Below are 24,225 nucleotides of genomic sequence, written 5' to 3'. Positions count from 1 at the left end.
AATATTTGTCTGTTTGCCTATGGATAGGAAAAGTGATTCCTATTGGTTCATTTCTAAGGGTATCATCTAGATTACATCTGGACCAGTGTGATCTCTACCGCAACCAGATATTTTCGAAAATGGTTTGTTCGAGACAAATCAAAGCGTGAATAGCTGGCATCCAAAGTGGAGTGAACGGTGCATATTGGTCAAACCACTAGAATATGCGTACAGCCAGAAGTCATGAGTCGAAAGAACGTGCACGGTCTTGGCATAAGCCACCAGACGACCAAAAAACGAAGACGTATCAACATTGTCATCCATTTAGCATCAAGTTACTGGCGTCCTCAGTCACTTTCCACAAGTTTCCACGTACTATCTTCGGCAGGGCATCATGCAAGTCTTACTAGGAGATGACCATTAGTGCTCCGAGGGGGTGGTAGCTGAAAATTCTGTGGTATTTAATTGATAACAATTACTAACGCTGTCATCCATGAGATGACAAAGTCTGGAAGAGCTTCGTTAGCAGAAGCTGAAACAAACCTTTCTGGATTCCGGTCGCTTGCGTTCGTCAGATGTATAAGAAAGAACGCTGGTGACCGACAAGGCCGTTCCTACTAAGATAAATGTGTCTGCCTGTTGCGTAAGCCCATAGTATTGTGTTTGCATAAGGAGTATTCAGACCCTCCTGAAAAAATTGCCTGTTTTTGAGCATTGCAGGGCATCATGCCTCAAAGCTTCATACGCCTCTGCGGATAGGAGTTTTTCATGCCAATTTGTCCAGTACCGGGTGTTCCCGTGACCTAAAATAAGAGAGTTTTTCAAACTTACTTTAAGGCCATTCCAATAGTGGAAATTCGGATGACTCCGGGTATGATCTCCAGCTTTCAACTGAATTTAGGCTAATGCACTCATTTTCATATCAATTTGTTTTTGGCGGAAACCTCATATGGAGTCCAGCTGAATCTCTTGTTTATCATACACTTGAGTAACTGAATGTGCTGCACCAGGCCGACTCATGTTTCAGTTGGTACGATTTTCGGGATAGGTAGCATAGTTTTTAAGGGAGACTACTAACGAGGTTGCTCGGAACACTTCCACAGCCCACAACCTGTTTCGCCCTTTTTCGGGCTCAACCAAATTGATATGAAAATGAGTGTATTTTTCGAAGTCTATCCTTTTTGGTTTCAATCAGACCATAAGGTTGATGGGGACTTGATAAGGCTCGAGGTTGACGAATCCGATCGTGGGCTGTCGAAGTGTTTTCAGCCACCTTATGAGTACTGAATGATCTGAGACTAGGAGACATTTATTTCAACGTATTGATTGGTCTGGTCACTCAGGGTATCTGGATGTCTAGTTGTCCGTTCAGCTTGCTAGAACGCTTCACATAGTGTGAAAATGTTTTACCTTTAACTGTTCAATACAGAGCGTTCAAATGAAGCAATACTAAAGGTCTAAACCGCATACTCACGTAGCTCTCGGAATAACTAGCAGTCCCATTCTATAAACTTTGGACAAAGTTGAGCGCAACGCAAGTACACGTGAGAGAGCGTGTTACCACTGTAGGAAAAGCAACCGTTCAGTTCTTGTAGGTATGAGCCAATTAGGAGTGAGTACCAGCAGCCTAGGTGAGAATAAGAAATCCATTCAGTCGCAGATAGTTCCTTGGAAATTATACCTCAGGTAGGATACCAACGCTTCGAAAACCCAGACAAACTCGGAAGTAATAGAGTGGTTGTCCCACCTCGAAGTTAGGAGACTACATTCACTGGCAAACAATCGCAAATCATATTTCAATGAAATGGATCTTACGTAGAAGCAAATTCCATAGAGCCTTCTACCTCCATCGAAATACTCACCAACGAAGGAATCACTCTGATCAGCTTATATGGATTGTCACAAACGTGTACTACTTGGTAGATGATGAGGTAGACTTTGGCCTTTTAGTCGATCATGGGAGTTGGATTCCAACACACGGATTTGTGCTCCACCTTGTCGCATTGGATCCTCCATCAATAGGATGGTTGGATATTTGTAGCCCCATCCACCCCGAGTTTTTTCTATGTTCACAGCCTATGCTAGGTTGTAGTCCGTCTTAGCCGCCTTTGAGTGATCCATCGTCCAGGGTACCATTGTCTTTACCTTTCACAGTTTTTAAACCATTGAATGCAGCTTGATTTCGTTGGACCAGCTTTGGTTTTCGGGTCATCCGAAAATTAAGGTGTAGGTGGTTGAGTAACATGTCAGCTCAATCAACATATCAAATCGCGCACCCGTGTCCAAAAACACCCAAAATGGATAATACTACTGAGATTATAGTGATTGTGACTCTGGTTCAGTTACCAACTAAAAAAGGAAGCTCATTTGCAAACTAATTTGTTTTTTTCTGAGAGACTAACCTGGAAACCAGCTGAACCTCTAGTTTGTGATGTTTCCAGACAACTGAATGTGCTGAACCAGGCCGCCTCATGTTTCAGCCGCTACGATATTCGAGATATCGCGATACATGTATACATTTGTAATGCACTACTCATAAGGTTGCTGAAAATTCGTCGACAGCCCACGGCCAGTTTTGCCCTTCTTGGTTTCAAGTAGAACACAAGGTTGACGGAAACTAGGGGACTGCGCCTACCTGATGAATCCCAAGAAGGGCGAAAAGGTTCGTGGGCTGTCGACGAATTTTCAGCAACCTTACGGGTAGTGCAGTACAAAAAGTTAAACTCTTTAATCACACTGTATTTGCAAGTCGTCATGAACTTCTGTGAATTACCAGGGGCCCAAAAGTTTGCTTCCCTCATACAGGCATGCGCTACCAAATCGTCGTGTGTGGAAGGTACCAACGATCCCCTTTCACAAAATATCGAGCTTACAACGAGGGATAGAATGTAGACGAAAGAATTTTTCGAAGGGAGCGTTCTGTTTGAAGTTGAATCGAAGTGAGTGACGGTCGTCTGACAAAAAGTATTCACCTTTGTTGAGAAAACAAACAAGATGGGAATAATCAACTAGTTAAAAAAATGCTTGAAACCGTTTGATTAGTCATCGCTTTCGGAAACGTTTGGTGACAATCGGTAGATTTATTTCTTGGCAACGTTTCACTCTCGGCTGAAAGGCCTAGGGACTGTGTGTATAAAATTAGCTGCAACGATTGCACTAAGGTTTACATAGGACTAACCGTTATGAATTACACACCAGAATTGGTGAGCACAAAATTAGAATAAACAAACCACCAAGGAATTCGGAAGGATACCAAACGCTGGTCAAAGACTCAGCGATGGAGAACTTGGAAGTCTCAAGACGGGGACTCCGATTCACACTGCAGCGGCTGATAGCCGAGGCAGTAGAAATTACCAAGCATCATAGCGTGAACGGAATAGCGCATGTGGAATTGGCGAGCGCATAGGACGCGGTCTTAGGTAACCCGAGTCGACACGTGACTGTGTGTGGTTAGCAATCTACGTAGAACCATTGACAAAGAGGTGGATAGAAAACCAAACCAAACCAAAGTTCACGGAATCTCTCTTCCTTACACAACTACCGTAGCACCAGCTCATCCACACCACCGGACGAAAAGTATAAACAACATTCAACAGGGACCGAACCGGAGGAACTAGAAACTAAGATGGCCACAAATCCATGTAGTGTTCCCCATCGGCTTAACATTAGGTGACCCAAAGTAACACACAAAATCCCTTGGCTGACACCTAAGGCAGATTTAGCTTAACTTAGCTGATTGGTTCTTCTTCCGCCCTAAATCTCGACCAACCTCGTAACCTAGTCACTTCACCTGACAAAGCTTTTGTGTCAAAAGCAAAACGCTGCCCAGCAATAAATCTACCGATTGGTACAAAACTTTTCCGAAAAGATGAGAATATCATGTGAACACGGAAAAGAATGAGCAGGTAAAAGTCAGGTGTACTACCAATGTTGAATCGTTGTTAGGCGCATATGACGAATCTGTAACCCGTAGCGCACCAAAATGTAGTGTGGACTCTTGTTGGTTGCACAGTTGACTGAGTAGGAGTGATTACTTTGACGTATGAAGGGTACAGCACCAGTAGTCTCCCAACCTCAGGCCAACTTTTATCGGCTACCGCCTCATCATTTGCCTTGCGTTACAAACCGTTATTTTTACCGGATGGCTGCATAGGACACCGTTTTCGGATAATCTCTATACTTTTACAGTTTACGAATTATGGGGTGGACCAAATGGTGTGCTATTCCGCCAGACTATTAACGAATCTTCGGTAACCTGGAAATGTGAAAGGCGGAATACCCGAAGTTTCCTGTTTTGAAAAGCCGGTATTTCAACCTTCCGAGTTTTCCCATTCTGCTTTTGATTTGGGTCCACGATTGCCTAACTTTTTTTCAAGGAAAGCGCATCAACAGACAGTAAAAACGACACTAACTATCAAAAGAAGAATGTTGTCGTATATTCTGCTTTCGAAAAACTTATGATCTCTAATCTTCAATCTTATTTTCCTTTAGGCTTGTTGAAAAAGCAACCGTATTTACTTGGTGTGGAGAATTCCAAAGTTTCCTCACTACCTAATGACTGTAAGTAGTTTAGAATGGAGTACAATTGGCAGCCTTCCGAAAAGTCGTCCCTCGAGGATCGAGTCAATAAGTGACCACGTGATCTGGTTTCTGTGATTGATGGCTCAGTTGTACCGTATTCAGTTTAGGTGAAAGCCAATCACATTACTGATTAGCGGCTGTAGCCGAACGTTCAAGTGTCCAGCTAATAGTCGAGAGGTCGAAGTATCGAAACTCTTGCGCTGCGTACTGCGTTAAAGATGAAACAGGCGTATAGTATTTCTTGGCTTTGGAACACTGACCGTCTTCACTTATAGTGAGAAATCTCAGTTGAAAAATTCAAAGCCTGTTCACACTATCAGCCTGGTTATTTGTTCCAAACTGTGCTCTATACTTGCAGCATCGGGGATATCGAGCCCCGTGAAAAAAGCACTATGCGAAAGTGGTATTTAGGCAACCTCTTCTTGGCCTCCTTTGGAGAGTCGAATGTTAAATTTCCGGTGCGTAGTTGTCAAAAAACCTGAGTTTGAAACAAGGACATAACTGCCTGTAAGTTGTCCAATTCTAGACGGGACTGGTCAGCTGTGACGTATCAGGATGACGTACTTCCCTCCCAGAAGCTAACGACCAACAGGTTATCCACTACCACCTTGACGGTTTCCTGATGGGAGCTGTTTTTAACCGGAATCTTACAGGAATTGACAGACAAAGGAGGTGCATTGATGATAATAAATTAACTGGCGTCGAGGCCCGTTGTTATGCCGTCATGTTGGGATCGTTTGTCCATCGATTTTAAACCTTGGGAGTTGCGCCAAGGGCTTGCGATATTCGACTCCGAGTAATATGGTTGTGGTTTCATACTGTGCACAGTTGTCCATTGTTTTGACCACTCCTGTCCGTCACATCCGACTCGGATGCCAGTCATTCATATTAGTTAAAGATATTGATATTAGTGTAACCACATGATGTATTTGATGACACCTCTCTTATTCCAGTGCACCCAGCGGATTGGGATACACCGTTCATGACCTTGAACAGTGTTCTAGCGAGCTATTTGGGTGAGTTCTTTTTGGAAAGGCTTTGAAGTTATCTGAAATTTCGAGCTAGTTTCCATCGTGTGCGGTCCGGTTCATCAGGGTTGGGTCTGCAAAGCAGGCTTTCTGACGGTATTTGTGCGATAGTTCTCTCGATTCCTAAATTAAAGATCTACTTCACCCTTGTCAGGCTGGCGGCATCCACATTTAGACTGCATTAACCAGACGACTGTAGGCATGTCCGCCGTTGGCTTCAAGAAGTAGCCCAGAATTTCGTCCCATACTCCCCCCGCCTAAAGGCCTCAATGAAGCCTAACACTAAAAAGACAGGCTATGTACAAAGCACCAACTTCCGTATTTTTACACAAGCAGGCAGCGCTTGTCTATCTGGTTAATCATCGTGTGAACTTAGTTGCGGAAACCTCGATTAGGTTAATTACATTAGGACTAAACTGACCTTGACTGTCCCCGTGTTTCAAGCTCCAGGGGTACGCTTTATTACTAGTTGTATTTCAAAATCTGATTAACCGCCAAATACAACAGTACGGGTTGTCTTCTTCTGATAAATTTTTGACAGCCCTTTCTTGTGTTTTATCAGGCCAAGAGCAAGTAGAAGAATGCAATAGAAGTGGATACGTTTGATGAATCCACCAAAAGGAAACAACTACACCTTTCGAGAAGAATTTTTAGCAGTGGGTAGGGCTTAGTTACTGTAGTTTACTTATTTCTCACAAATCATTGATTAGTAAATAACGTCCATCTGGAATATACATGCAATGTTTCTGTATTACGACAAGTGTTGAGGGATCATCATTCATCGAACCTCGGATGTTAACGGAACAGCAAAGTGCAGTGAGTCAGCTTCACGCATTTTTAAGTTGGCTGAATAATTCATTTGCCTAAAAGAAGCTGGTGCAGATGGTACAATAGAATACGAGAAAGCCGCTTAACAGTTAACCAATCACAGCAAAGGATATCAAATAGTCTTCTAAAGCTATTTAAATCCAAACGAGAAAGGAGAAAGTACCTCCCCAGCCGCGTACTGATGACAGCTCCTTGACTGGTGGCGGAACCTCTGCAAGCTAACTGACTGCCAAAGTTGACTAGCAACCCAACACGTGATCAACTGGTAGATAGTTTCCAAAGCTCGTTTGACAGAGGATCTACTTCGAACCGACGTCACTACTTGTTTAGTACAGGCTTATTCTCATCAGCAGTGTGGTCGAATCTGAATTCAATTGTCTTTTTTGCAGGGAAAACATGTCCTCCGGGATCTCCTCGAACTGCATTGCGGTACCGTTCGATGACAGCTATTCATCTTGCTCTTTGGATTCGTTACTGGCAATTCCACAATCGGAGCTAAATGACACATTGCAGTGAGGCCATGCTGTTTTCATTGTTCTCATTTTCAGTAGTGTGTTAAAAACCCGACTTGACATAGGAAGCCCCATTTGTGATGAAACTGCGACTCAGCATTACATGAAGAGGAAACAAGCAGGATTAGTCTCCTTGGTGATACCTGTGAAGTGTACGCCTGCCTTTGTAGCAAAAAAATATGCTCCAGTACCACAGAACTTTCATTCTTTATCCATCCATACATTCGCAGCAGTCTGCCTAAACCAAATTAATATTAGCCGAACCAAAATACTAAACAAGGCCTGTTGTGCACTTGTTTTGTCATGAATTTCTAGTTCTGATTAAAAAACAGTGGCGATATCAATCTACTAACCCGTGTCAACAAACAAGCGCTGTTTTCACCGAGTACAATTATCAGCTATTTTTCTAGCTTGACATACTACTCATAAGGTTCCTGAAAACTTTTCAGAACATCGCTCCTTCTATAGCTGTTTTCATGGTTCATCAGGTTGGCGTAGAGAAGTCAAACGCATTAACTTTTCGTTGACACTTTTGAGTTGTTTCACCTGGTTGTTTCATTTCTTCAACGGTCAGGTTTTACAAGTGATTTGATTTATCTGTTATTCCTTTCCCAAGGACCTACTGACAACCGAAGTCCTATTCAGAATAGTCCATCGTCGCGTTGGACAGAATTCTGAGATCGTAATATGCTTCTGTAGTAAAAACTCAGCAAAATTCAAGGGTCTTGGCTTGGAAACTAGCAGAATTTTCAGCACAGTGGATGACACACCGGCTAATTCATTTTGATTTATCACTTCTTCAGTTATTGCCAGGGCTCAAAATAACACTTGGTAGACTTTTATTTTATAAACGGATGACTTTCTTTTTTGTAGAAACGAGAAATTGCTTTGCCCCTCGGAATCGAAGCGCAAAACTTCCCTGGTAGGTATTCTGATTCACGTCAACCCCTCAAAAACAAAATTCCCCAATGATAAGTCAGTCATTTTCCCTACTCACTGACTATTTATCCGTTTGGCGGTAAGAGACTTGCTTATAAGTTTTGTTCAAGCGAGACCCTGAAAATATCGTGTTATACATCTCTGACGTTCTTGATGGGAGCGTGTGACAGCGCATTCATCTTCAAACTATCCTCGCTACTCACCAACTGCAAGTAATCCGTACACAAAAGGAAATATTCTGCTAGCGGCATGGACCCTCAGTCCAAGAAAACGTGAATTACTCGATTTAGGCGACGGCAAAATAGTGTATCCAATTGATGCTGATGATCCACCCGTGAGGGACTTTTCTAATCTCCCCAGAGATTTTGTAGACTGAATGCTGGTGGTTCTGAACAAGAATGCTACAAAAGTAAACATAGTTTGGTTTCTTCTGCAAGACATCTTCATTCCTTTTAGGTTTCCATTTTAAACCAAGATGTATTTCAGCAGTAAGTAAGCAAAAGGCTGTTTGACTGCATTCTCTACATCTTATTGAAGTCTTTGACGTGCCTGTTTGGCGCGGTAGTCACTTCATAGACTGCTTGTTTTCTAGGAAGCTCGGAGTACTGCGTTCGGTTATGGCGTTGGTATTCCCTACATGAAGTTCAGTGACAAGCCCTAAGCTGAAATGAATGCCCCTTGTGCGAGCACCAGATATGTTACTCAGTCATGGTTCAGGTCCATTTTTATGGATTTTAAATAAAACAATAACCCTGACAGTTCCATTGCTGATCCATGTAGCGAAATTCAACTATGGCGGAAGTAAAGCAACGATTAGTTGAGTACATTACTGATCTTTTCGTTGTAATCAGGAATTCGGAGGTTTCTGAATAGTCTAGGCACATTGTCTGGTCTCTCGCTCTTACAAGCGTATGCAATTCAGAATGAAAGTTAAAAAAGGCCAAATTTGAGGTAGTTTCAGTCCCTACTACGCAGCAATGGAGCCATCTCTTGTTGCTTATGATTGTCAGAAATAGGCAAAAAGTTGGTGTATTTCGGCAACACGAAGCAGTGCTTGAAGACTCTCCCTTTACCAAGAGTTGACCTTCAATCTGTCATGCGAACAACACCTCGCAGACCTTAGTCTCAGCCTGACTAAGAATTGATGTGCAAATATCTACTACTCCATATGTAGATGCTGAAGAGGGGGAAGAGAAAAATTTGGAGAAAGTCTCTTTCCTCGACCAAAGAGCTTCTGATAAAAATCACTTTGAATCTTTCGATTTCTGACGCAGTTATTCTGTGGAGAAAGGGAGGTTCTGTAATTGTGTTGTCTGATGTAGTTGCTTTTCTCAAACCTGACCCTGTCCAATGTTCCACTGGTTTTTGCGAAATGCAAAAAGGAAAAATTATGAATAATTATGGTTCGTAATGTAGGACAAAACCGAATCGATGAGTAAGTCAAACTTTTAAGATAGCGTAGTGAATATAAAGGTATCATTGGCTGCGGAAAATCACCATTTTAATGGACGTGTGCAGTCACAGATATTGTAGGTTACTGGCAAGTGACGCAAATTAACAATAATGATATATTTTAAAACATTTCAAGCCTCAGCTCCAGTTCAGGCTTTAAGCTAATTTTCTTCTTTACCAAAAGCTTTCCGCAGGCTTGCTTTGTCCGTTTGAAATGCCTGCCGATCACTCAACGATCATTTTTGAGCAAGAGAACTTTTATATATATTCTCCAGTTTTATGAGCGTAGCGGCGACAAAAGGTTTGTATAGATTGGCTTAGTGTATTGTGTAGTTTCGCTGTACAGGGGGATGTTTGCTGAATGACCATCAGTCCTCATCGCTATAAGATTAGATTTTCCGCTGGACATCGTAATCAGCAATGATAAACGTTGTCCAACTCGCATGTGACGCACGTTTTTCGTCCGTTTGGTGTGCGATGAACTAACATCCGGTAAAAAAACAAAAAACTACGATTTTTCTTAAATTCTCAGCAACGGGTTCTATCAGTCGATTTGATGAAGCAACGCTCAAGCCAACTCTTTGCCCAGTTGTTCTCTCACAGTTTACTTGTTCATTTGAATTAGTACAGTAGAACTCGGCATATTTTCACACGAATGAATGCTAGTAACATGGGACTATGTCAGAATTTCATCCCGCAAATGAAGCTACTCTATGGTGAAGAAACGATAAATTCTATTTCATTATTGTTGGATTCAGTAAGCAGTGAGTACTGTACAGGTCTCTAAGGCAATTTGAACTCCAAATCTACTGATTAGTGGTTAAACGGCACCAGTGCCTGGCCGGTAGTGTGATGAACCATCTCTTGCACAGGATCTAGAGTCACTTATCCCTCAACCGCGCGGTTAACATGTGATCATATCTCTAGTAATAATAGTATCAGTAATAACAGTACTCTCTCTCAGCTGTAAATCACTTTCGGTTCCAAACTTCCATAACATCCGAAGTAAATATGAAGGCTGAGATACTACCAAGTTATCCAAGCCTAGGAACAGGCGAGATGCCGGGGTTGGGTTCGAACCACGGACCTTCCGGTGATAAACTTTACTCCTTAACCACTTAGCTATCTCGAGCAACCTCTATCTAGAGTGGCTCTCTGAGTGTCTTCTCAAATAAAGGATTCACCTGAGCTTTTTCCGGGCCCAGGCGACACGGACCTTCCGTGATAAACTTTACTCCTTAACCACTTAGCTATCTCGAGCAACCTCTATCTAGAGTGGCTCTCTGAGTGTCTTCTCAAATAAAGGATTCACCTGAGCTTTTTCCGGGCCCAGGCGACATCGGCAAGCCCATTACTGTTATATTTTATACATTACTATATTTTGTTCAAATACACTTCATTTTCGTTCCCTTGGATAAAATGAATGCTTGTGGAAGAGTAATCCCAGGAATCTGCTACGGTGAAAAAAAACACATTGATTAACTGTTTTGTATTTCATACTATATGAATCAAGCGCTTAACTTTTCCCTTTGTTCAAATGGTAGCGAACCAGAAGGAGCGAACAATCTCTCGGCTTGTTGTATGATCCAAGTACTATGAGTTGTGAGTTTTATCCTGATTCCGATATAGCTTCGATCATTCCACCAAGTTGCTTTGTTTAGAAACCAAGTGTTAGTTTGGGGGTTGTGTTTGATTTTGTCTTCAGGTGCAATACCGTTAGCTCAGAGTTCTTCATTTCTTTTTAGTTCAACCAATACCCCTTTCAGGGCGATCATTGCTAATGCAACCCCAAGAGATTTCAAACAACCTGTCGCAGCGTCATGTTGACTTCACTGTTCTTACGGAAGAACCAAAACACATCGAGTAGAAATTTCTCCTGTATTACAAAAATGCACTCACCATTTCTTTTTAACCGGGTGATCTGCGATCAGCTCTCTGCTTTTGCTGCACAAAAGTGATCACACGGACTGGCACCGGCTAGAGGTAAATAGGACAGGATGGAAACGATAGGCAATTGATCCAATTATCAGGGCCCTCTCCTTAGCTGCAGCGGTATTCAACCAGTATGAAATACAGTCAACTCAAGATGACGCAGTGGCTTCACTTTGAACAGTCCATAACTCAGGAGCTTCATGGGGGTTTTCCTGCAGTGCTAGGTTCGAGAGCCATATAGTTTTGTCTTTTCTTGGGGTAACCAAGACAGGGCCTGTTGGATTGACGTCTTGAATATGGGCCGCTGTTCCAGATGCAAATCGATGGATTTCAGAGGCGTTTTAAGCAGTCAAAAAGGTTTGTATGAGTTTGTCTGCTTCAAGCAGAAAGACGTCCATTCGTCTTAAAGATTGATGTTTCTGCCTCTTGGCAAGATACAGCGTGATTCACGCTCACCCGAAAGTATGTTAAATACCCTTTTGTTCTTCGTTTCAGCTCCTTGGTACGTCTGACAAGCTTCTGTAGCTGACCGATTGACAGTGTATCATTCCAGTATCGTTTTTGCAAACCCTATTCAGGATGCTAGAAGTGGGTATCAGTGATGAGCAGATGCCTTGACGTACAGGAGCTGAAAAGCCTGTCATTGTTTTCACATCGTTACTCCGGGTAAAACCTGCCTGGGATATGATAGGTGGAATCGATAAACACGAGAATCCCAGTCACCTGCGGTTAACAGTATATTCCACCAACAAGAGTATAAACTTCCTTTCATGGTGGAGTCCGTTGCGGAGGCTGGTGAGCACCCAGCAAATACAGTTACATTTATTAAGGTGTCTCTAACTCGGGTTTCCGTAATCCGACTGACAAGGAGTCCCAGCATAGGTGCGCATCGTGGGTGTAACTGTGATACTACTGTTGAGGCATGTCAGTAGCATGTCCCCTCGGAAATCTGCTTCGCGTCTCTTGAAAACTGAGATATATTACGGAATTTGTAGCATTTGCTTGCATTTGACTAAAAGTCTATGAATATCCAGGAAAGTTCAGGAAGACGCGTTCAAGGAAGAGATGGATATTCAGTTTCGTAAACAAGATGCACATGAGAGTTCTGTTTCCTTGTCCAATAGTTTGTAACTGTTCAGTTGGTGTTTCCGTATTGGACGGCTCCGCAGTGAAAGCCTTCTCCTCTTCATGGGTATGTTCATTCAAATCAGAAACACCAACCTGTAGACCCACAGGTCCAGTGAAGCAGTGGAGAGGTTCGTGCGAAGTCTTGGATGGATAGTATGGTTTCATACAACCATGTGATTTCCAACCATTAACTATAAAGTCATCATCATCATCATACTCGACAGCATGACATCAGTGTTCAACACCGATGCTTCACTGCCGTACAACCATGACTTATTTGAAAACCTTATTGTAAAGGAAAGAGTATAGGTGGACGGGGAAGGGACTTAGTGCTAGCTTACCACAATCATTCCAAGGTGCCTACACCTCCAGACATCCACTCAGGTAATCTGGATAGAAATTGACAACAAGAACGCCACTGACATCGGTTGACAGCCATATCTTGTAGTGTCTCCAACCAGGCACAGTGAGGATCACGCGGTCCCCATTCTGGAAGGCGAGTAGCACCGACGGCATCCAAGCGTCTCGTGATCTCCTTCATGCTCCTACGCCCAGTCAAGGGTAGCTATAAAGTCAAAGCTATAAAGCTATAAAGTCAATTCATAGTTACCCTCTATGCTTAATCCCACAGATGGGTGCGGACGTTCGAGTAGCCGCAACGCGCAGACATTCCAAATTCGTTTACTGTGCTTCTCATTGTGCTTCTCATTCAGCACAGGGAACCCAGCAGCACTGTCGGATTTAGATGCTTCTAAGAATTAGTGGTAGGATAAGAACTAAGCGAGGTCTCCATTGTTACTCGGATTTTGTTTTGGCTTGTACAAACCCAAATGCTATCAGTATTACCTAAGAAAAATCCTCGATGTAGGTGGAATACGACCATTCAGATAGGCGCTGGATGATCCGCCGGAACTGATGCATTTTCCCGCAGTTGTTGGTTTTCGACTGAGGTTAAGTCAACTGTCCCAGAAAGTCAGGAAAGAGACATTCGGCCAGACCCAATATCCACGCGATTGGATGAGAATTTGTAGTGTACAAGTTGTCGGCTAAGGTTGCAAGTGGGACAGGAATTGTTACGTGGTTTGATTGTGACGCATGATCTGATAAGTGACCTCTACAGACCACCAACTTCACTCATTCGCGCAGTATCAGCTGAGCAAAAGTTCCAGTCCTGTCTGACTACAAGTGGCCTTCGTAAATTCTGTTCTGTGAAGGCTTTGATCAACGCGGAATAACTGAACCTATATGAAAAGTGATTTTCTCGGTAATTCAGTTGCAGACAAGGGAAAGCGTGTCACAAATTTCACCAAGGATGCTTGCAACGGTTTTGAAGAAACTGCAGTTCAAATATTGATCGCAAGTAAAAAAGTAAAAAATTGTCCTTCGGGTGTTGACATAGAGATTCTAATTTTATTGTCGAAGTTTTATAAAATAAGACAGCTCGATTCTGGCGAGCGATTTTTAGAGAAATAAAATTAAAAATAAAAAATAAAAAATAAATATAAGACAGCTGCGGTCAAAGGCTACTTCGCTGAGTGTACCCAACTACAATTAATTAATTAATAATTAATGGCTACTTATTATTACTTATTATCGTAGTAGTAATAACAGTGATGTTTACTCAGTAATTACGTAAATGAACACAAATAATTTACTGTTTATCACTTACCGCAGCAAAGCATTTCTGGGAAGCGCACAAACAGTATACGACTGCTCCTCGAGATCGACTTCAAACTGAGTGAGTCGGAATCTCCACCCCGAAATTCCTAGGGTGAACGTACTTTTAGTTTAACACACCTTTCAACTGTTCACGGTACGAATTAAGTTGACACGTTTTCCATACAGAACGAGAAGCTTGCTGGACAGTACTACCAGTCTTGGAATTATACATTCATTTTCATGCTAATTAGGTCTCGACGGGAGACTCAACCGGAACCCGGGTGATTCTTTCGTTTACGATGTACCTAAGCTACCAGTGTTGTTTCGCATAGTTTCATTCCAAAGGCTGGCCGAATATCAGTGTTGAATTGAAGTACACCTGAAACGGATTGCCTTGTTGTCCGTCTGTCCACATGAACCTGCATTTAATTGTTTGTTTCAATTCCTTGAGATATGAATTAAGGATAGTCAATAACATACCTTCTTCATTCGTCTAGAGATGCAAGTTGCGATATGCAAAATCTAGAATAGCCGACCGATAGCCAGAGATCGACCACGCTTGTTAAACGGCAGATAATCCTCTTGTCTTGCTTACGCGTTTTATACGTAGATTGTAAGAGTGTCGGACTGGCTTTTGTACAACCATTTGCGGTAACTAAATCGAGAAAATAAGCGCTAGTGTTGCGGATCATCACGTCCTTCTGCAGAGCCTCAGTAGGAACTACATGGGATATAAGTGAATAGTGCTCATCCATTTCTACGCAAAATGTTTGCTCAGCATTCCGGTATTGCATTTCAGCTTCTTTGAACTCATCCGTCGTTCGTCCAGAAGCCATGGAGATCGTATTCAACCTAAACGAAGGGCAGCCTTCTCGAAACTCGCCGGGCTTGCAAACGCACTGCTATTTCGTCAGCGTGCACGCATTTGGGAAATACCAGAGTGGAGGGATCACAATGAGAACAATTTGCTGGAGGTCGCTGTACACGAGCGTAATGCCGATGCGGTTGCTTTGTTACTGCAAGAAGGCTTCTTCGGACTTGATGCCTCTTCGGTAAATAGCTTCATATGAATTGCCTCGAGTCTTCCTCCTCAGCCACTTGACCGTTCGGCCACGAGTGGACCACGTGTGTGACCACGTGATGTGGATCCCGTGATTGAAGGATGAGCGGCGCTATATCCTGTCTAAGTGCGAGTTAATCACACTGCTGATCAGCCACTCGTGGCCGAACGGTTAAGGGTTCAAACTACTAGCCGGGAGGTCGCGGGTTCGAGACTCTTGGGAGCTCCGTGAGATGCGCACTGCTGATGATTCTCAATAAGGATGAAACAGCTGCATAGTGCTTCTCGGCTTTTCAGCGTAGATTGGCTTCACTTACAGGACGGTATCTCCACAAAAATCCCAAATCTCCTCACACTACCAATTCAGGTGTGCTCTTTCGAGATAACGCAACCCATGCTGAAAGTGTCAAAATATTTATGTGTATATGTCATCATGTGGATGAGTCGACTGATAGTGTATTTTGCTTACTCAATAAGCCTGTCATGATAGCTGGGTCTGGATGAAGCCCTCAAAAGTTCGAGGCTGATCAGAGTTCCGAGCAAGCATACCAAGATAATTCATAAGCAGGACAGTGTGCCAGGACAGTGTAGGGCCGATAATCAAACTTGTCTACTCCTGAAACAACGAAAGAGGAGCGGGCGCCTCTGATGGTTTCAGTCGTTTGTGTTGAATCAGGTCAGTGTGCTATCGGTCTGGGCTAGTGGTCTGTTCTACCACCGGTGCGGTAGAAGCTACTGCGTGATGATTCAACATATCAGACGTCGGCGTCAAGTCGGTATGTGCTGAGGTTTCGAGGTAATTATCAGCGGATGTGATGCTGAGGATGTGTGATTTTGAGAAGACTGGTGGACGTCATACTAGGACAGATAAGATCTCGGCTAACACTTTTACATGATACGATTTAAGCGCTTTGAATGCGATCCGGAATCTGTTCGGGACTGTTGGCCAGTCTCCTGGGATCCTTCGCTAGTTGCGTCCAGCAAATTTTAGAATCTAGGTCGAGTCTCTTGGCTTATAAATTCATCTTGTGGAAATTGTTTAATGAAATCTTGGTGTGCTTGATTTTGCACTTTTCATTTAGGTGGTAGCATGAAGTCTGTATTTGTTCTGCCCAGCTTTGTATGGTGTCATCTTCATCATTATCAGCTGTAAGAACCGCGTAATTGTCATACAGTGGTTATTATAGCTGCCATAGTTTTGTTCTCCGATGAGTTGGGGAGATAGGGGAGATACCTAGGTGGTAGCTGATATAAATACAGGGCTATCGGTGGACCTTCAATGTTGACTTTGAGAGGGGGGCTACACGAGTGCCATGTCTGACAATGTCTCTTACAGTTGATGTATCCCATCTCAAAGTCTCCATCCAAGGCAATAAAGGTACTTGATGGGGATGCAGAAGTCATGAAGATCATTTCCAGTGACCTGAAGGTCACATCAACAACGACCAATCAACGATGACAGCAATCACAATCCGCATGAATACTAATCCGGTCTGTGGACGGCAGGGGGCCTACATTTTGTAACAAACCTAGCACTCCCATTAGAGCAACAGTTTAAGAAATACCGCACCTGACTTTCATACGATTGGCTGGGACTCTCATATCCCAATTGTGCTTACCATCTGTATCTACGACACGTCCACACTAACGGAATATAGATTACTTCGCGTTACTTTGATCATATGACGAATACGTGTGTGCTTTAGGCAATGGAACATACAGGCTTGACACTCCGATAGCCGAACGAAATGGTCGAGCTTTATGGTCACTTGCGCCAGTTGGACTGTGAGTACTAATCGGACTGTGTTAATGGAGCACCCATTTCTAATCGTATGACACTTTCAGTACTTCAATGCTAATGTATGCTCTGGTATACGGGATACGCCGATCAGTTCTACCCCTACTTGTTCTCCTACGGTGTTCAGCCCCCACTTGTCAGTTTTCATTCAGACCAGACTGATGGCTCGGTTACTGCGGCACTACGGAGCGTATTTGCTTCTGGTTTACATCACTCACGACCATCTCTGTTTTCGTTCGTGCGTAGTACCAACAAATTGGTTTGTTGACAGAGAACGCGAGCATAATCCCACAATTCTCACCGGCCATGATCCCACTAAATAAAAATGACGAAACTGCCTGTCCCCTTCATTACGCAAAGCGAGAACAACGTCTGAATAAGTGGCTTGACTGGAAAAAGTGACAATTCGAACAAAACAGACCAATATGCTCCCTCCTGACAAAGCAATATTAGCACGTAAGTCGTCTTGTAGTGAAGGTCAGTGCACCGCATCAATGCTAGGTCACGGAAGGATGGAATGCTCCGTTTCTAAGACGCTTAACGGTCAATGATTCTGTGTTATGTCTGAATGATGCTCGGCTACATCGCATGAAATCTAACATGGGATGATTGATAACCTAATACCCTGAGAGTGATTCTGTGGAATAAAAGGGGGCTTTATCTAGACAGAAATCGATTCTATTCAATTTGGAAAATATTAGAATAAACCACGAAAAAAGTGTAAAGACCTAATCATGTTTTGAATACTCACGATATGCTATTTTGTCGCTAAAACCATAATCTAAGTTATTACCCTGTTTTAAGTGAATCAGTTTCCGACAATTGTTTACAATGAAACGGAAACGCAAATGTTATGTTTCTCTATTTGGACAGAGGAATCAAGGAACGCGTCCTTTTACATGTTTTTTTGACCCCAGCAAGCGTTCCTGGTGGTCCAACAGATTGTCACGTTGAATAGAGTCGTTCAGCTGTAGCTCCCTTTCTATGCCCAACTGTCATGTCACCCGAATGAAGCACGAGGGCTAGGATACTGCCAGTTTATCCGGGTCTAGAGAATAGAGGCTGAGAGGCAGATGTCGGGTTCGAACCACGAACATTTGGGTCAGTAAATCCACGCTCTAACTACTGAGCCAACTTTATATGGATGGACGTCTTGGTTATGGTTTTAAAAAGGGTTTTCTTGTTTTAATGAAATACACTATGTTTCAAATAACTCTGGTGTTGGAGAGATACTTATTTGGATCTCTCGTTTATGATGTTCTTCAACTGAATGTGCTGCACACAGGCCGCCTCATGTTTCAGTTCCTGTGGCACTGGAGATACTAGAGTATGCTGTTTTGCTATAACACACTACTTATAAGATTGCTTGAAAGTTCCTGAAGACCCCTTTGGAACGCATGAGGTGAAAGGAAGAAGGCATTCGCTCCGGAGTTATTTATTCGGAAACGCCAACTGACCGGTCACAGACCATTAAACAGGGCAGCAAAACCCTAATCTGCATCTTAGTTACAAAAACTGGACGCAGATCTTCTCCCGAACGAGTCTTCCTAGAGATTCACTGCCACCACTAATTCGTCGGTCAAATCCAAGCAAATGTTACAAAGTGGCCCCAAGAATTCCACAACAGAATTCCCTTTTTCAATCGATGCAAAGCGAAATTCTACGAACAACACATACTACTCGCGTGCCTCCCTAATCAGTAGTATCACCGTTACACACCTCCACGTTACAGAGGTAGCTCCAATTTCCGGTGTATTCCGTACCGGTGAGTGTAATTTTGACCATCACAGGACCGGATATTCCAGGTTGGTCACTGATAGTCTATGCTGGATCACCATGTAGACTGAGCTTATGAGCTTCGATTTTCAGGTAGAACGTAATTTCAATGGAAGCTCGTCTACCTGATCATCTTCATGGAGGGCGAAACCTGTAGTGAGTGGTCGAAAGGTTTTCAGCAACTTTCAAGTAGTTTGTTACATTAGGAGAATATAACTGTTTTCTGTGGTTTCGAAATACACTATCAATTTCATTCACGTTTGAAACTTCATCTAAAAACGCTTACACAAGTTTGTAGTTCGTGGTGAAGTTCCCAAGTAAAAGAAATGTTGTGATCAGTTACCGTAGCAACTGGCAAACCAATGTGTAGTTTGAATTCAAATGCAATGCCTCCTAATTCTTCATCAGTTCAATTGAGAAAATATTAAAATTAGGGAAAAATGGCACGACAAACATCCTTAACTTTGGTGTGAATACAAAATGACTAATACTGGCAGAAAATCCACACAAGAATCGTAGTTGAGCAACATTGGGAAGTTGTTGTGTGTCTGATAACATGTGTGCCACTCTAATGGAGATTACATCCTTAGCGGAATACACACATTTGCAAACTAATCTGGTTTTTCGATAGACTCACCTGGAACCCAGCTGAATCTCTCGTTTGTGATATTTCCAGGCAACCGAATGTGCTGCATCAGGCGCCTCATGTTTCAGTCGCTACGATATTCGAGATATCGCGATACATGTATACATTTGTAATGCACTACTCATGAGGTTGCTGAAGAAATTGCGTCCTGTTATTGAAGTCAGTACGCGCCAAAAAGACGAGAGGTACTGTACAGTTGTTCCATCCTTATCGGGGTGTGGGGACCGTGATTAAAGGATGACAAGTGTTATACCTATGTATACCTATTATCTAATCACACTATTCACCAGTCGCTTGTTGCCGAACCGTCAATTTGTTTCAAACTACTAGCGTGGTGTTCGCGTGTTCGAAGCCAGCCGAAATTTCGTGAAATGTTTGGTGATTACCAAGAGGAGTAAAACAGTTGTTCTGAACTTTTGGGTTTTTCGGCGAAGAATAGTTTCACTTATGGGACGAAACTGACATTTAAATGTTGAACAAAATGTGTGCCTTTCCCACACCCGCGGCCCAAATAATTCCTGACAACATACGTCATCATTTCTACCTTTGGAAGATTTCTCACTTCATGAAAACAGCTAAAGTTTCTTATGCTTTATTATACATCCATCTTAATTACAGTGTGAACCGCCACTTCTCGTTCAAATCGCTCTAGAGACCGCGGGCAGTGTAGTTGATATCAACTGGGACAATATTACTGAAGCTACACAAGTAACCAATGCAAAACGAGCCGACAGTGGTGGAAATGTGAACAAATCCTCTTGTGAACAAGAAATTCTATTGCATTTTTTGCATCATCTGAAAGAGTTGCGAGGCAGACCAAAGCATTTCCAACTGTTGAATGGAATCAGTGGGTCGGATGCAACGAGTAAGTTAGTTTTCATTTTCCAGCTCGACCAGTTCCGGTAGAGGGAAAAAAATTGACTAATCCATTTAAACAAAAAAGATCACGAAAGCAATAGAAATACTACATTTTTAAAGTGAAAAACCGACCTGTCAGGGTTTAAACTCCTCCAAAGGCGAGATTGGAGGCTCCAGAAGCAGATGCGTCTTCTGCTAATCAAAGACGCGTAGATTAGGAGGTCAGTCACTGTTTTCACTGGAGCTATATCTATGAAAAGACCTATTAGCACCTACGTGGTCGCTTGAGTTGTGTCCTAAACTAGCTGGTTTACACGGCGATCGAATTTCAAGATGTCTTAATGCGCTACCAGAAAAATATTAGGTTCGACGAAATCAATCTCAGGGCAATTTTCGGTATCTCAAGAGTATCGAGCTGACCCGGCTAGAAAGTCACTGGAAACGCACAGTCGTGTAGATGACAAATATGGCCGGGAGGTTGAATGGAAGCAAGTGAAAGAAGCAATGCACTCAGTTTTCAGAAATGTTTGTCCAAGCCATCCGACTAGAATAAATGAACACTGGGTATCGTCGAGATCAGCAAATCTTATGGCTGCCATGACAGCAACTAGCGGCCCCAATGGTGCACACAGATCATTCAAACACCGGAGTATTAGGAACTTGAATAATGACGCTGGTGGATTGCAAAGGCCAAGGAGAAGAAGGCATCCACTGCAGGCACCAGTCGCTCTATCATTTAGCTGATTCGACCAACCGCTGAAAACGATATGTCACCCAAACGATATGCGAAAAAGACGGATCGTCAAACCTGCTGCAGCCTTCAGCCGCTCTGTCGTTTAGCTGATTCGACCAAACGGTGAAAGTGATATGTCATCCGAACGATATGCGAAAAAGACGGATCGTCAATCTTGACGAATGCGTTATTCTACAGAGCTCTTTATCAGGCTTTTCTACGCCTACCACGATGCTCCTTAGGGGAAAAACTGAAACCCACAAGTGGGAAACTGATAAATGTGAGGGCATGGACTAGGAAAACCAACTGAGAGGATTACCTTTCTATCAAACCTGAACAAACGTCATATGCCTATTGACTGGGTGATTGACTGAAGGTGTGCATCACATCAACTGTATATGGCACAAGCTGGGGAAACAATGTTCCTGTGCGATGCCTTTTGATAAAACTGTGTATGAAAAGTGTTCACACATTCAGACTGTCCCTTTGGTTGATTCAAATGTAATACTGAAGACACAGATTGAGAAACAAGGTCCTTCATACCTGCTTCTCAAGCCGAAGTTTAGCAGATTACGTGCTTACACAAGCTCGGTTACCATTGAACAGTGAAGATCACTTCACACTTAACACCGCAGACTAGTATGCTGAAAGTTGTATGCAGGCAATAACCCTGACCAACAATTTCCGAAACATTCCTTCATAGAAAACCGACCCATAGTGCACCAATTGCTGGATATGCACAGCTTCGAAAACGACTTATCTTGGTCCATGCATCAACTGACCAAAGCAGGAGCGGATTTGTTTAGCAAAGTGGTGAGTGAAACAATGTGATTTTCGTTTGTGACCGGTCCGGTAAGTTTTTTATGTTTATCGAATACCTCTTGTTTTACCTAGGGCTATTCCCTCGTATTTCCTTCTGCGCCTGTCCATTCGTGGGTCGGTCTACCGAGCCGATTAGTGGTTCACTGCTGCTCGCCATGCTACGCGGTAGGGTATATTTTCGCGAATATTCGTGAAAAAATGAGATCTGTTGTCTCGTGGAAACCAGAATGAAGATTTCTGCTAGAAACTATGGAGATCGACTCATCTCCACTCTCAAAGATCAGGAAGGACAAGAGATTAAATGGGACGGCATACCTCTCCTACCTATAAAAAAAGAACTCAAATTTATCGAAAGATGGTGCTCCACTGAAGATACCATCAACAAACATGATCCAGTATGCCAAATACCAAGGACAACAGAATTCGGGAGCTACGGAGCTCAAAACTCCGCAAAAACTCTACAGAAACAGATGAGCAAACTAGAGCAAAACGAACAAATCATTTTGATTGAAATATAACCTCACTAAAAATCTAGAAACTAAATTAAGGCACCTAGTAATCAAGCCAGATACAGTGACACCAGATATTGCAAACGAGAAAACAAAACAGCGCAACCGACCAATCAAACTCAAGAAAATGAGAGCGCAAAGCAATACACATCAACAACGGACGGATCGAAACAATGAGCGAAATATACTAATCCTTAGATGCATCGAACGTCAGACCAAAAACCGTCAAAATCGTAAAAGAGCCTATGAACACACGAGAAAGCTGCCTTTTTATTTGCTCAGTCACATCAAAAAAAGAGAGAAAGGCATACAAGCAAGGGCGCTGTATCCACTCAGTCGCGCACAGATAATGTCTTCACATCTGGTTGCGAAACGTCCGCAAGCAAACTGCCCCACAAACAGATAAACGGTCACGTAATCAACAGCATTCATTTCCGTGTCGATCAATGCGGTTGGTGACCTTGTTACTTCAGATACTGGTTCAGCTCAGTGATTGAAGTTCAATGCGGTTGTGACCTTGTTACTTCAGATACTGGTTCAGCTCAGTGATTGAAGTTCCGACTGTATCAAGTTTTCTGATTTGTGTGCAGAAAATTCCCAAGTGCTTGTTTTATTTAGCGATCCACTCTACCGATTTTTATGCGGTGTTCTAGACAGAATCCAAGTGCGAAATCTAGATGACCGTGTTCTGTGAACGCTTACACAGACACGTATGTTTGATGTGTAGGTAAATAGTTTAATATGTTTAAAAAAGGAGGGGGCCCTCAATAAGATTCATCAGGCCAACACTACAAGGGAATCAGCAGCCCAGGGTGACGTTTTCAATAGCACCAGAAAATGGACCCTAAACACACAAAACTGGCTAACAATGGCACCTCATCCGTTTGTAAGTGATAGCCAAAAGCGTCTCTCAATAACCTTGGTTTTGGCCCCTCATGGTATGACAACCATGACTTGGAGAGTAGATGTCCAAAATATAGACACCTCCGTAAATAAAGGTCACGTTTACCCCGATTTCCACAGCAACTGTTATCTCACGACCGAATCCCGGATATTAGATGCCATCGAGTACTGTGTCTAAGATAACATTTTGAAAGGAATAACATTGTTGTCCAGCAGTTTGTTCTTCCAATGGGGTTTAATCCACTTCATTTCGCATAGTGTTGAGAAAACCGCGACGTGCTTTGAGGTCCCGGTGTCTGGAACACCGGGAAACACAAGGCAGTTTACGGTGCCGGGTGAGAAAAGTACTCTCCCCATACATGGACAACTACGGGCAAGCATGTACCGAAAACCTGGTTTTCAGTCCGCCAAAATGAAGAATAAAGTTCCTATAAAATGGGAACATACATTCCGGATATTCGGGGCTTAATAAAATAAGGAACTCTATCCAAATATCTCGTGAAAGTAAATCAGTGTAATCTAGATCCGCGCTGCAATTTGGTACACACTTACGCAGGTTGTGAAATAAAACGCGGAGAGTTGACTCATATCGATCTACCTACATCTGGTGTGTTTCAGTAGTCAAACGTTCCCGAAGATCGGGAATTCTGCATGAGATGTGCTGACAAAACGTATCACAAAAAAGTTACTTTTATTAGGGTAGATACGTAACGTACGTCAGTGAACGCCGTAGCTTCTGAAGATCCGAGCCAAAGAATAACTCTGTGAGTTGGCTTTCGGAAGACTACTTTTGTTGGTCGCTGACTTTTGAAAGAGATAGTTCACTAATGCCAGTGGGAAGGCCATTTTAGTCTGCTGGATATATATACATATATATATATATATGTGTGTGTAAGCCGGGTTACCGGTCGCACCCGAGTTTTCTGCAGGTGGATATGCCTAGAGTGTATTACGTTGAAAGGAAGAATGGGAGTAAGGACAGCACAGAGATCCCCTAAACAACGGACACCTGTGGTAAAGAGAATTATATATATATATATATATATATATATATACAGATATATAGATATAAAAAAGAAAAT

General features: G+C 42.8%; 1 protein-coding gene across 1 annotated transcript in view; it reads left to right on the top strand.

The window, feature by feature from the left end:
• T265_11213 (hypothetical protein) overlaps nucleotides 1-24,225 on the top strand; it is a gene marked incomplete at both ends in the record, with an annotated part of 56,799 nt that overhangs the window by 22,736 nt on the left and 9,838 nt on the right. Inside the window, 8 exons of the mRNA XM_009177812.1 lie at nucleotides 5,514-5,576; nucleotides 6,806-6,928; nucleotides 7,802-7,850; nucleotides 10,864-10,921; nucleotides 14,054-14,117; nucleotides 14,838-15,090; nucleotides 19,937-20,183; nucleotides 21,613-21,722. Coding sequence (XP_009176076.1) covers nucleotides 5,514-5,576; nucleotides 6,806-6,928; nucleotides 7,802-7,850; nucleotides 10,864-10,921; nucleotides 14,054-14,117; nucleotides 14,838-15,090; nucleotides 19,937-20,183; nucleotides 21,613-21,722 — 967 coding nt within the window. The remainder of the gene's footprint in view (nucleotides 1-5,513; nucleotides 5,577-6,805; nucleotides 6,929-7,801; nucleotides 7,851-10,863; nucleotides 10,922-14,053; nucleotides 14,118-14,837; nucleotides 15,091-19,936; nucleotides 20,184-21,612; nucleotides 21,723-24,225) is intronic.

This window comes from Opisthorchis viverrini, assembly GCF_000715545.1.
Source record: "Opisthorchis viverrini unplaced genomic scaffold opera_v5_458, whole genome shotgun sequence".
NCBI classification, from domain to species: Eukaryota; Metazoa; Platyhelminthes; class Trematoda; order Opisthorchiida; family Opisthorchiidae; genus Opisthorchis; species Opisthorchis viverrini.
The sequence above is the reverse complement of the archived record's forward strand: the minus strand, read 5'-3'. Positions and strand labels throughout refer to the sequence as shown.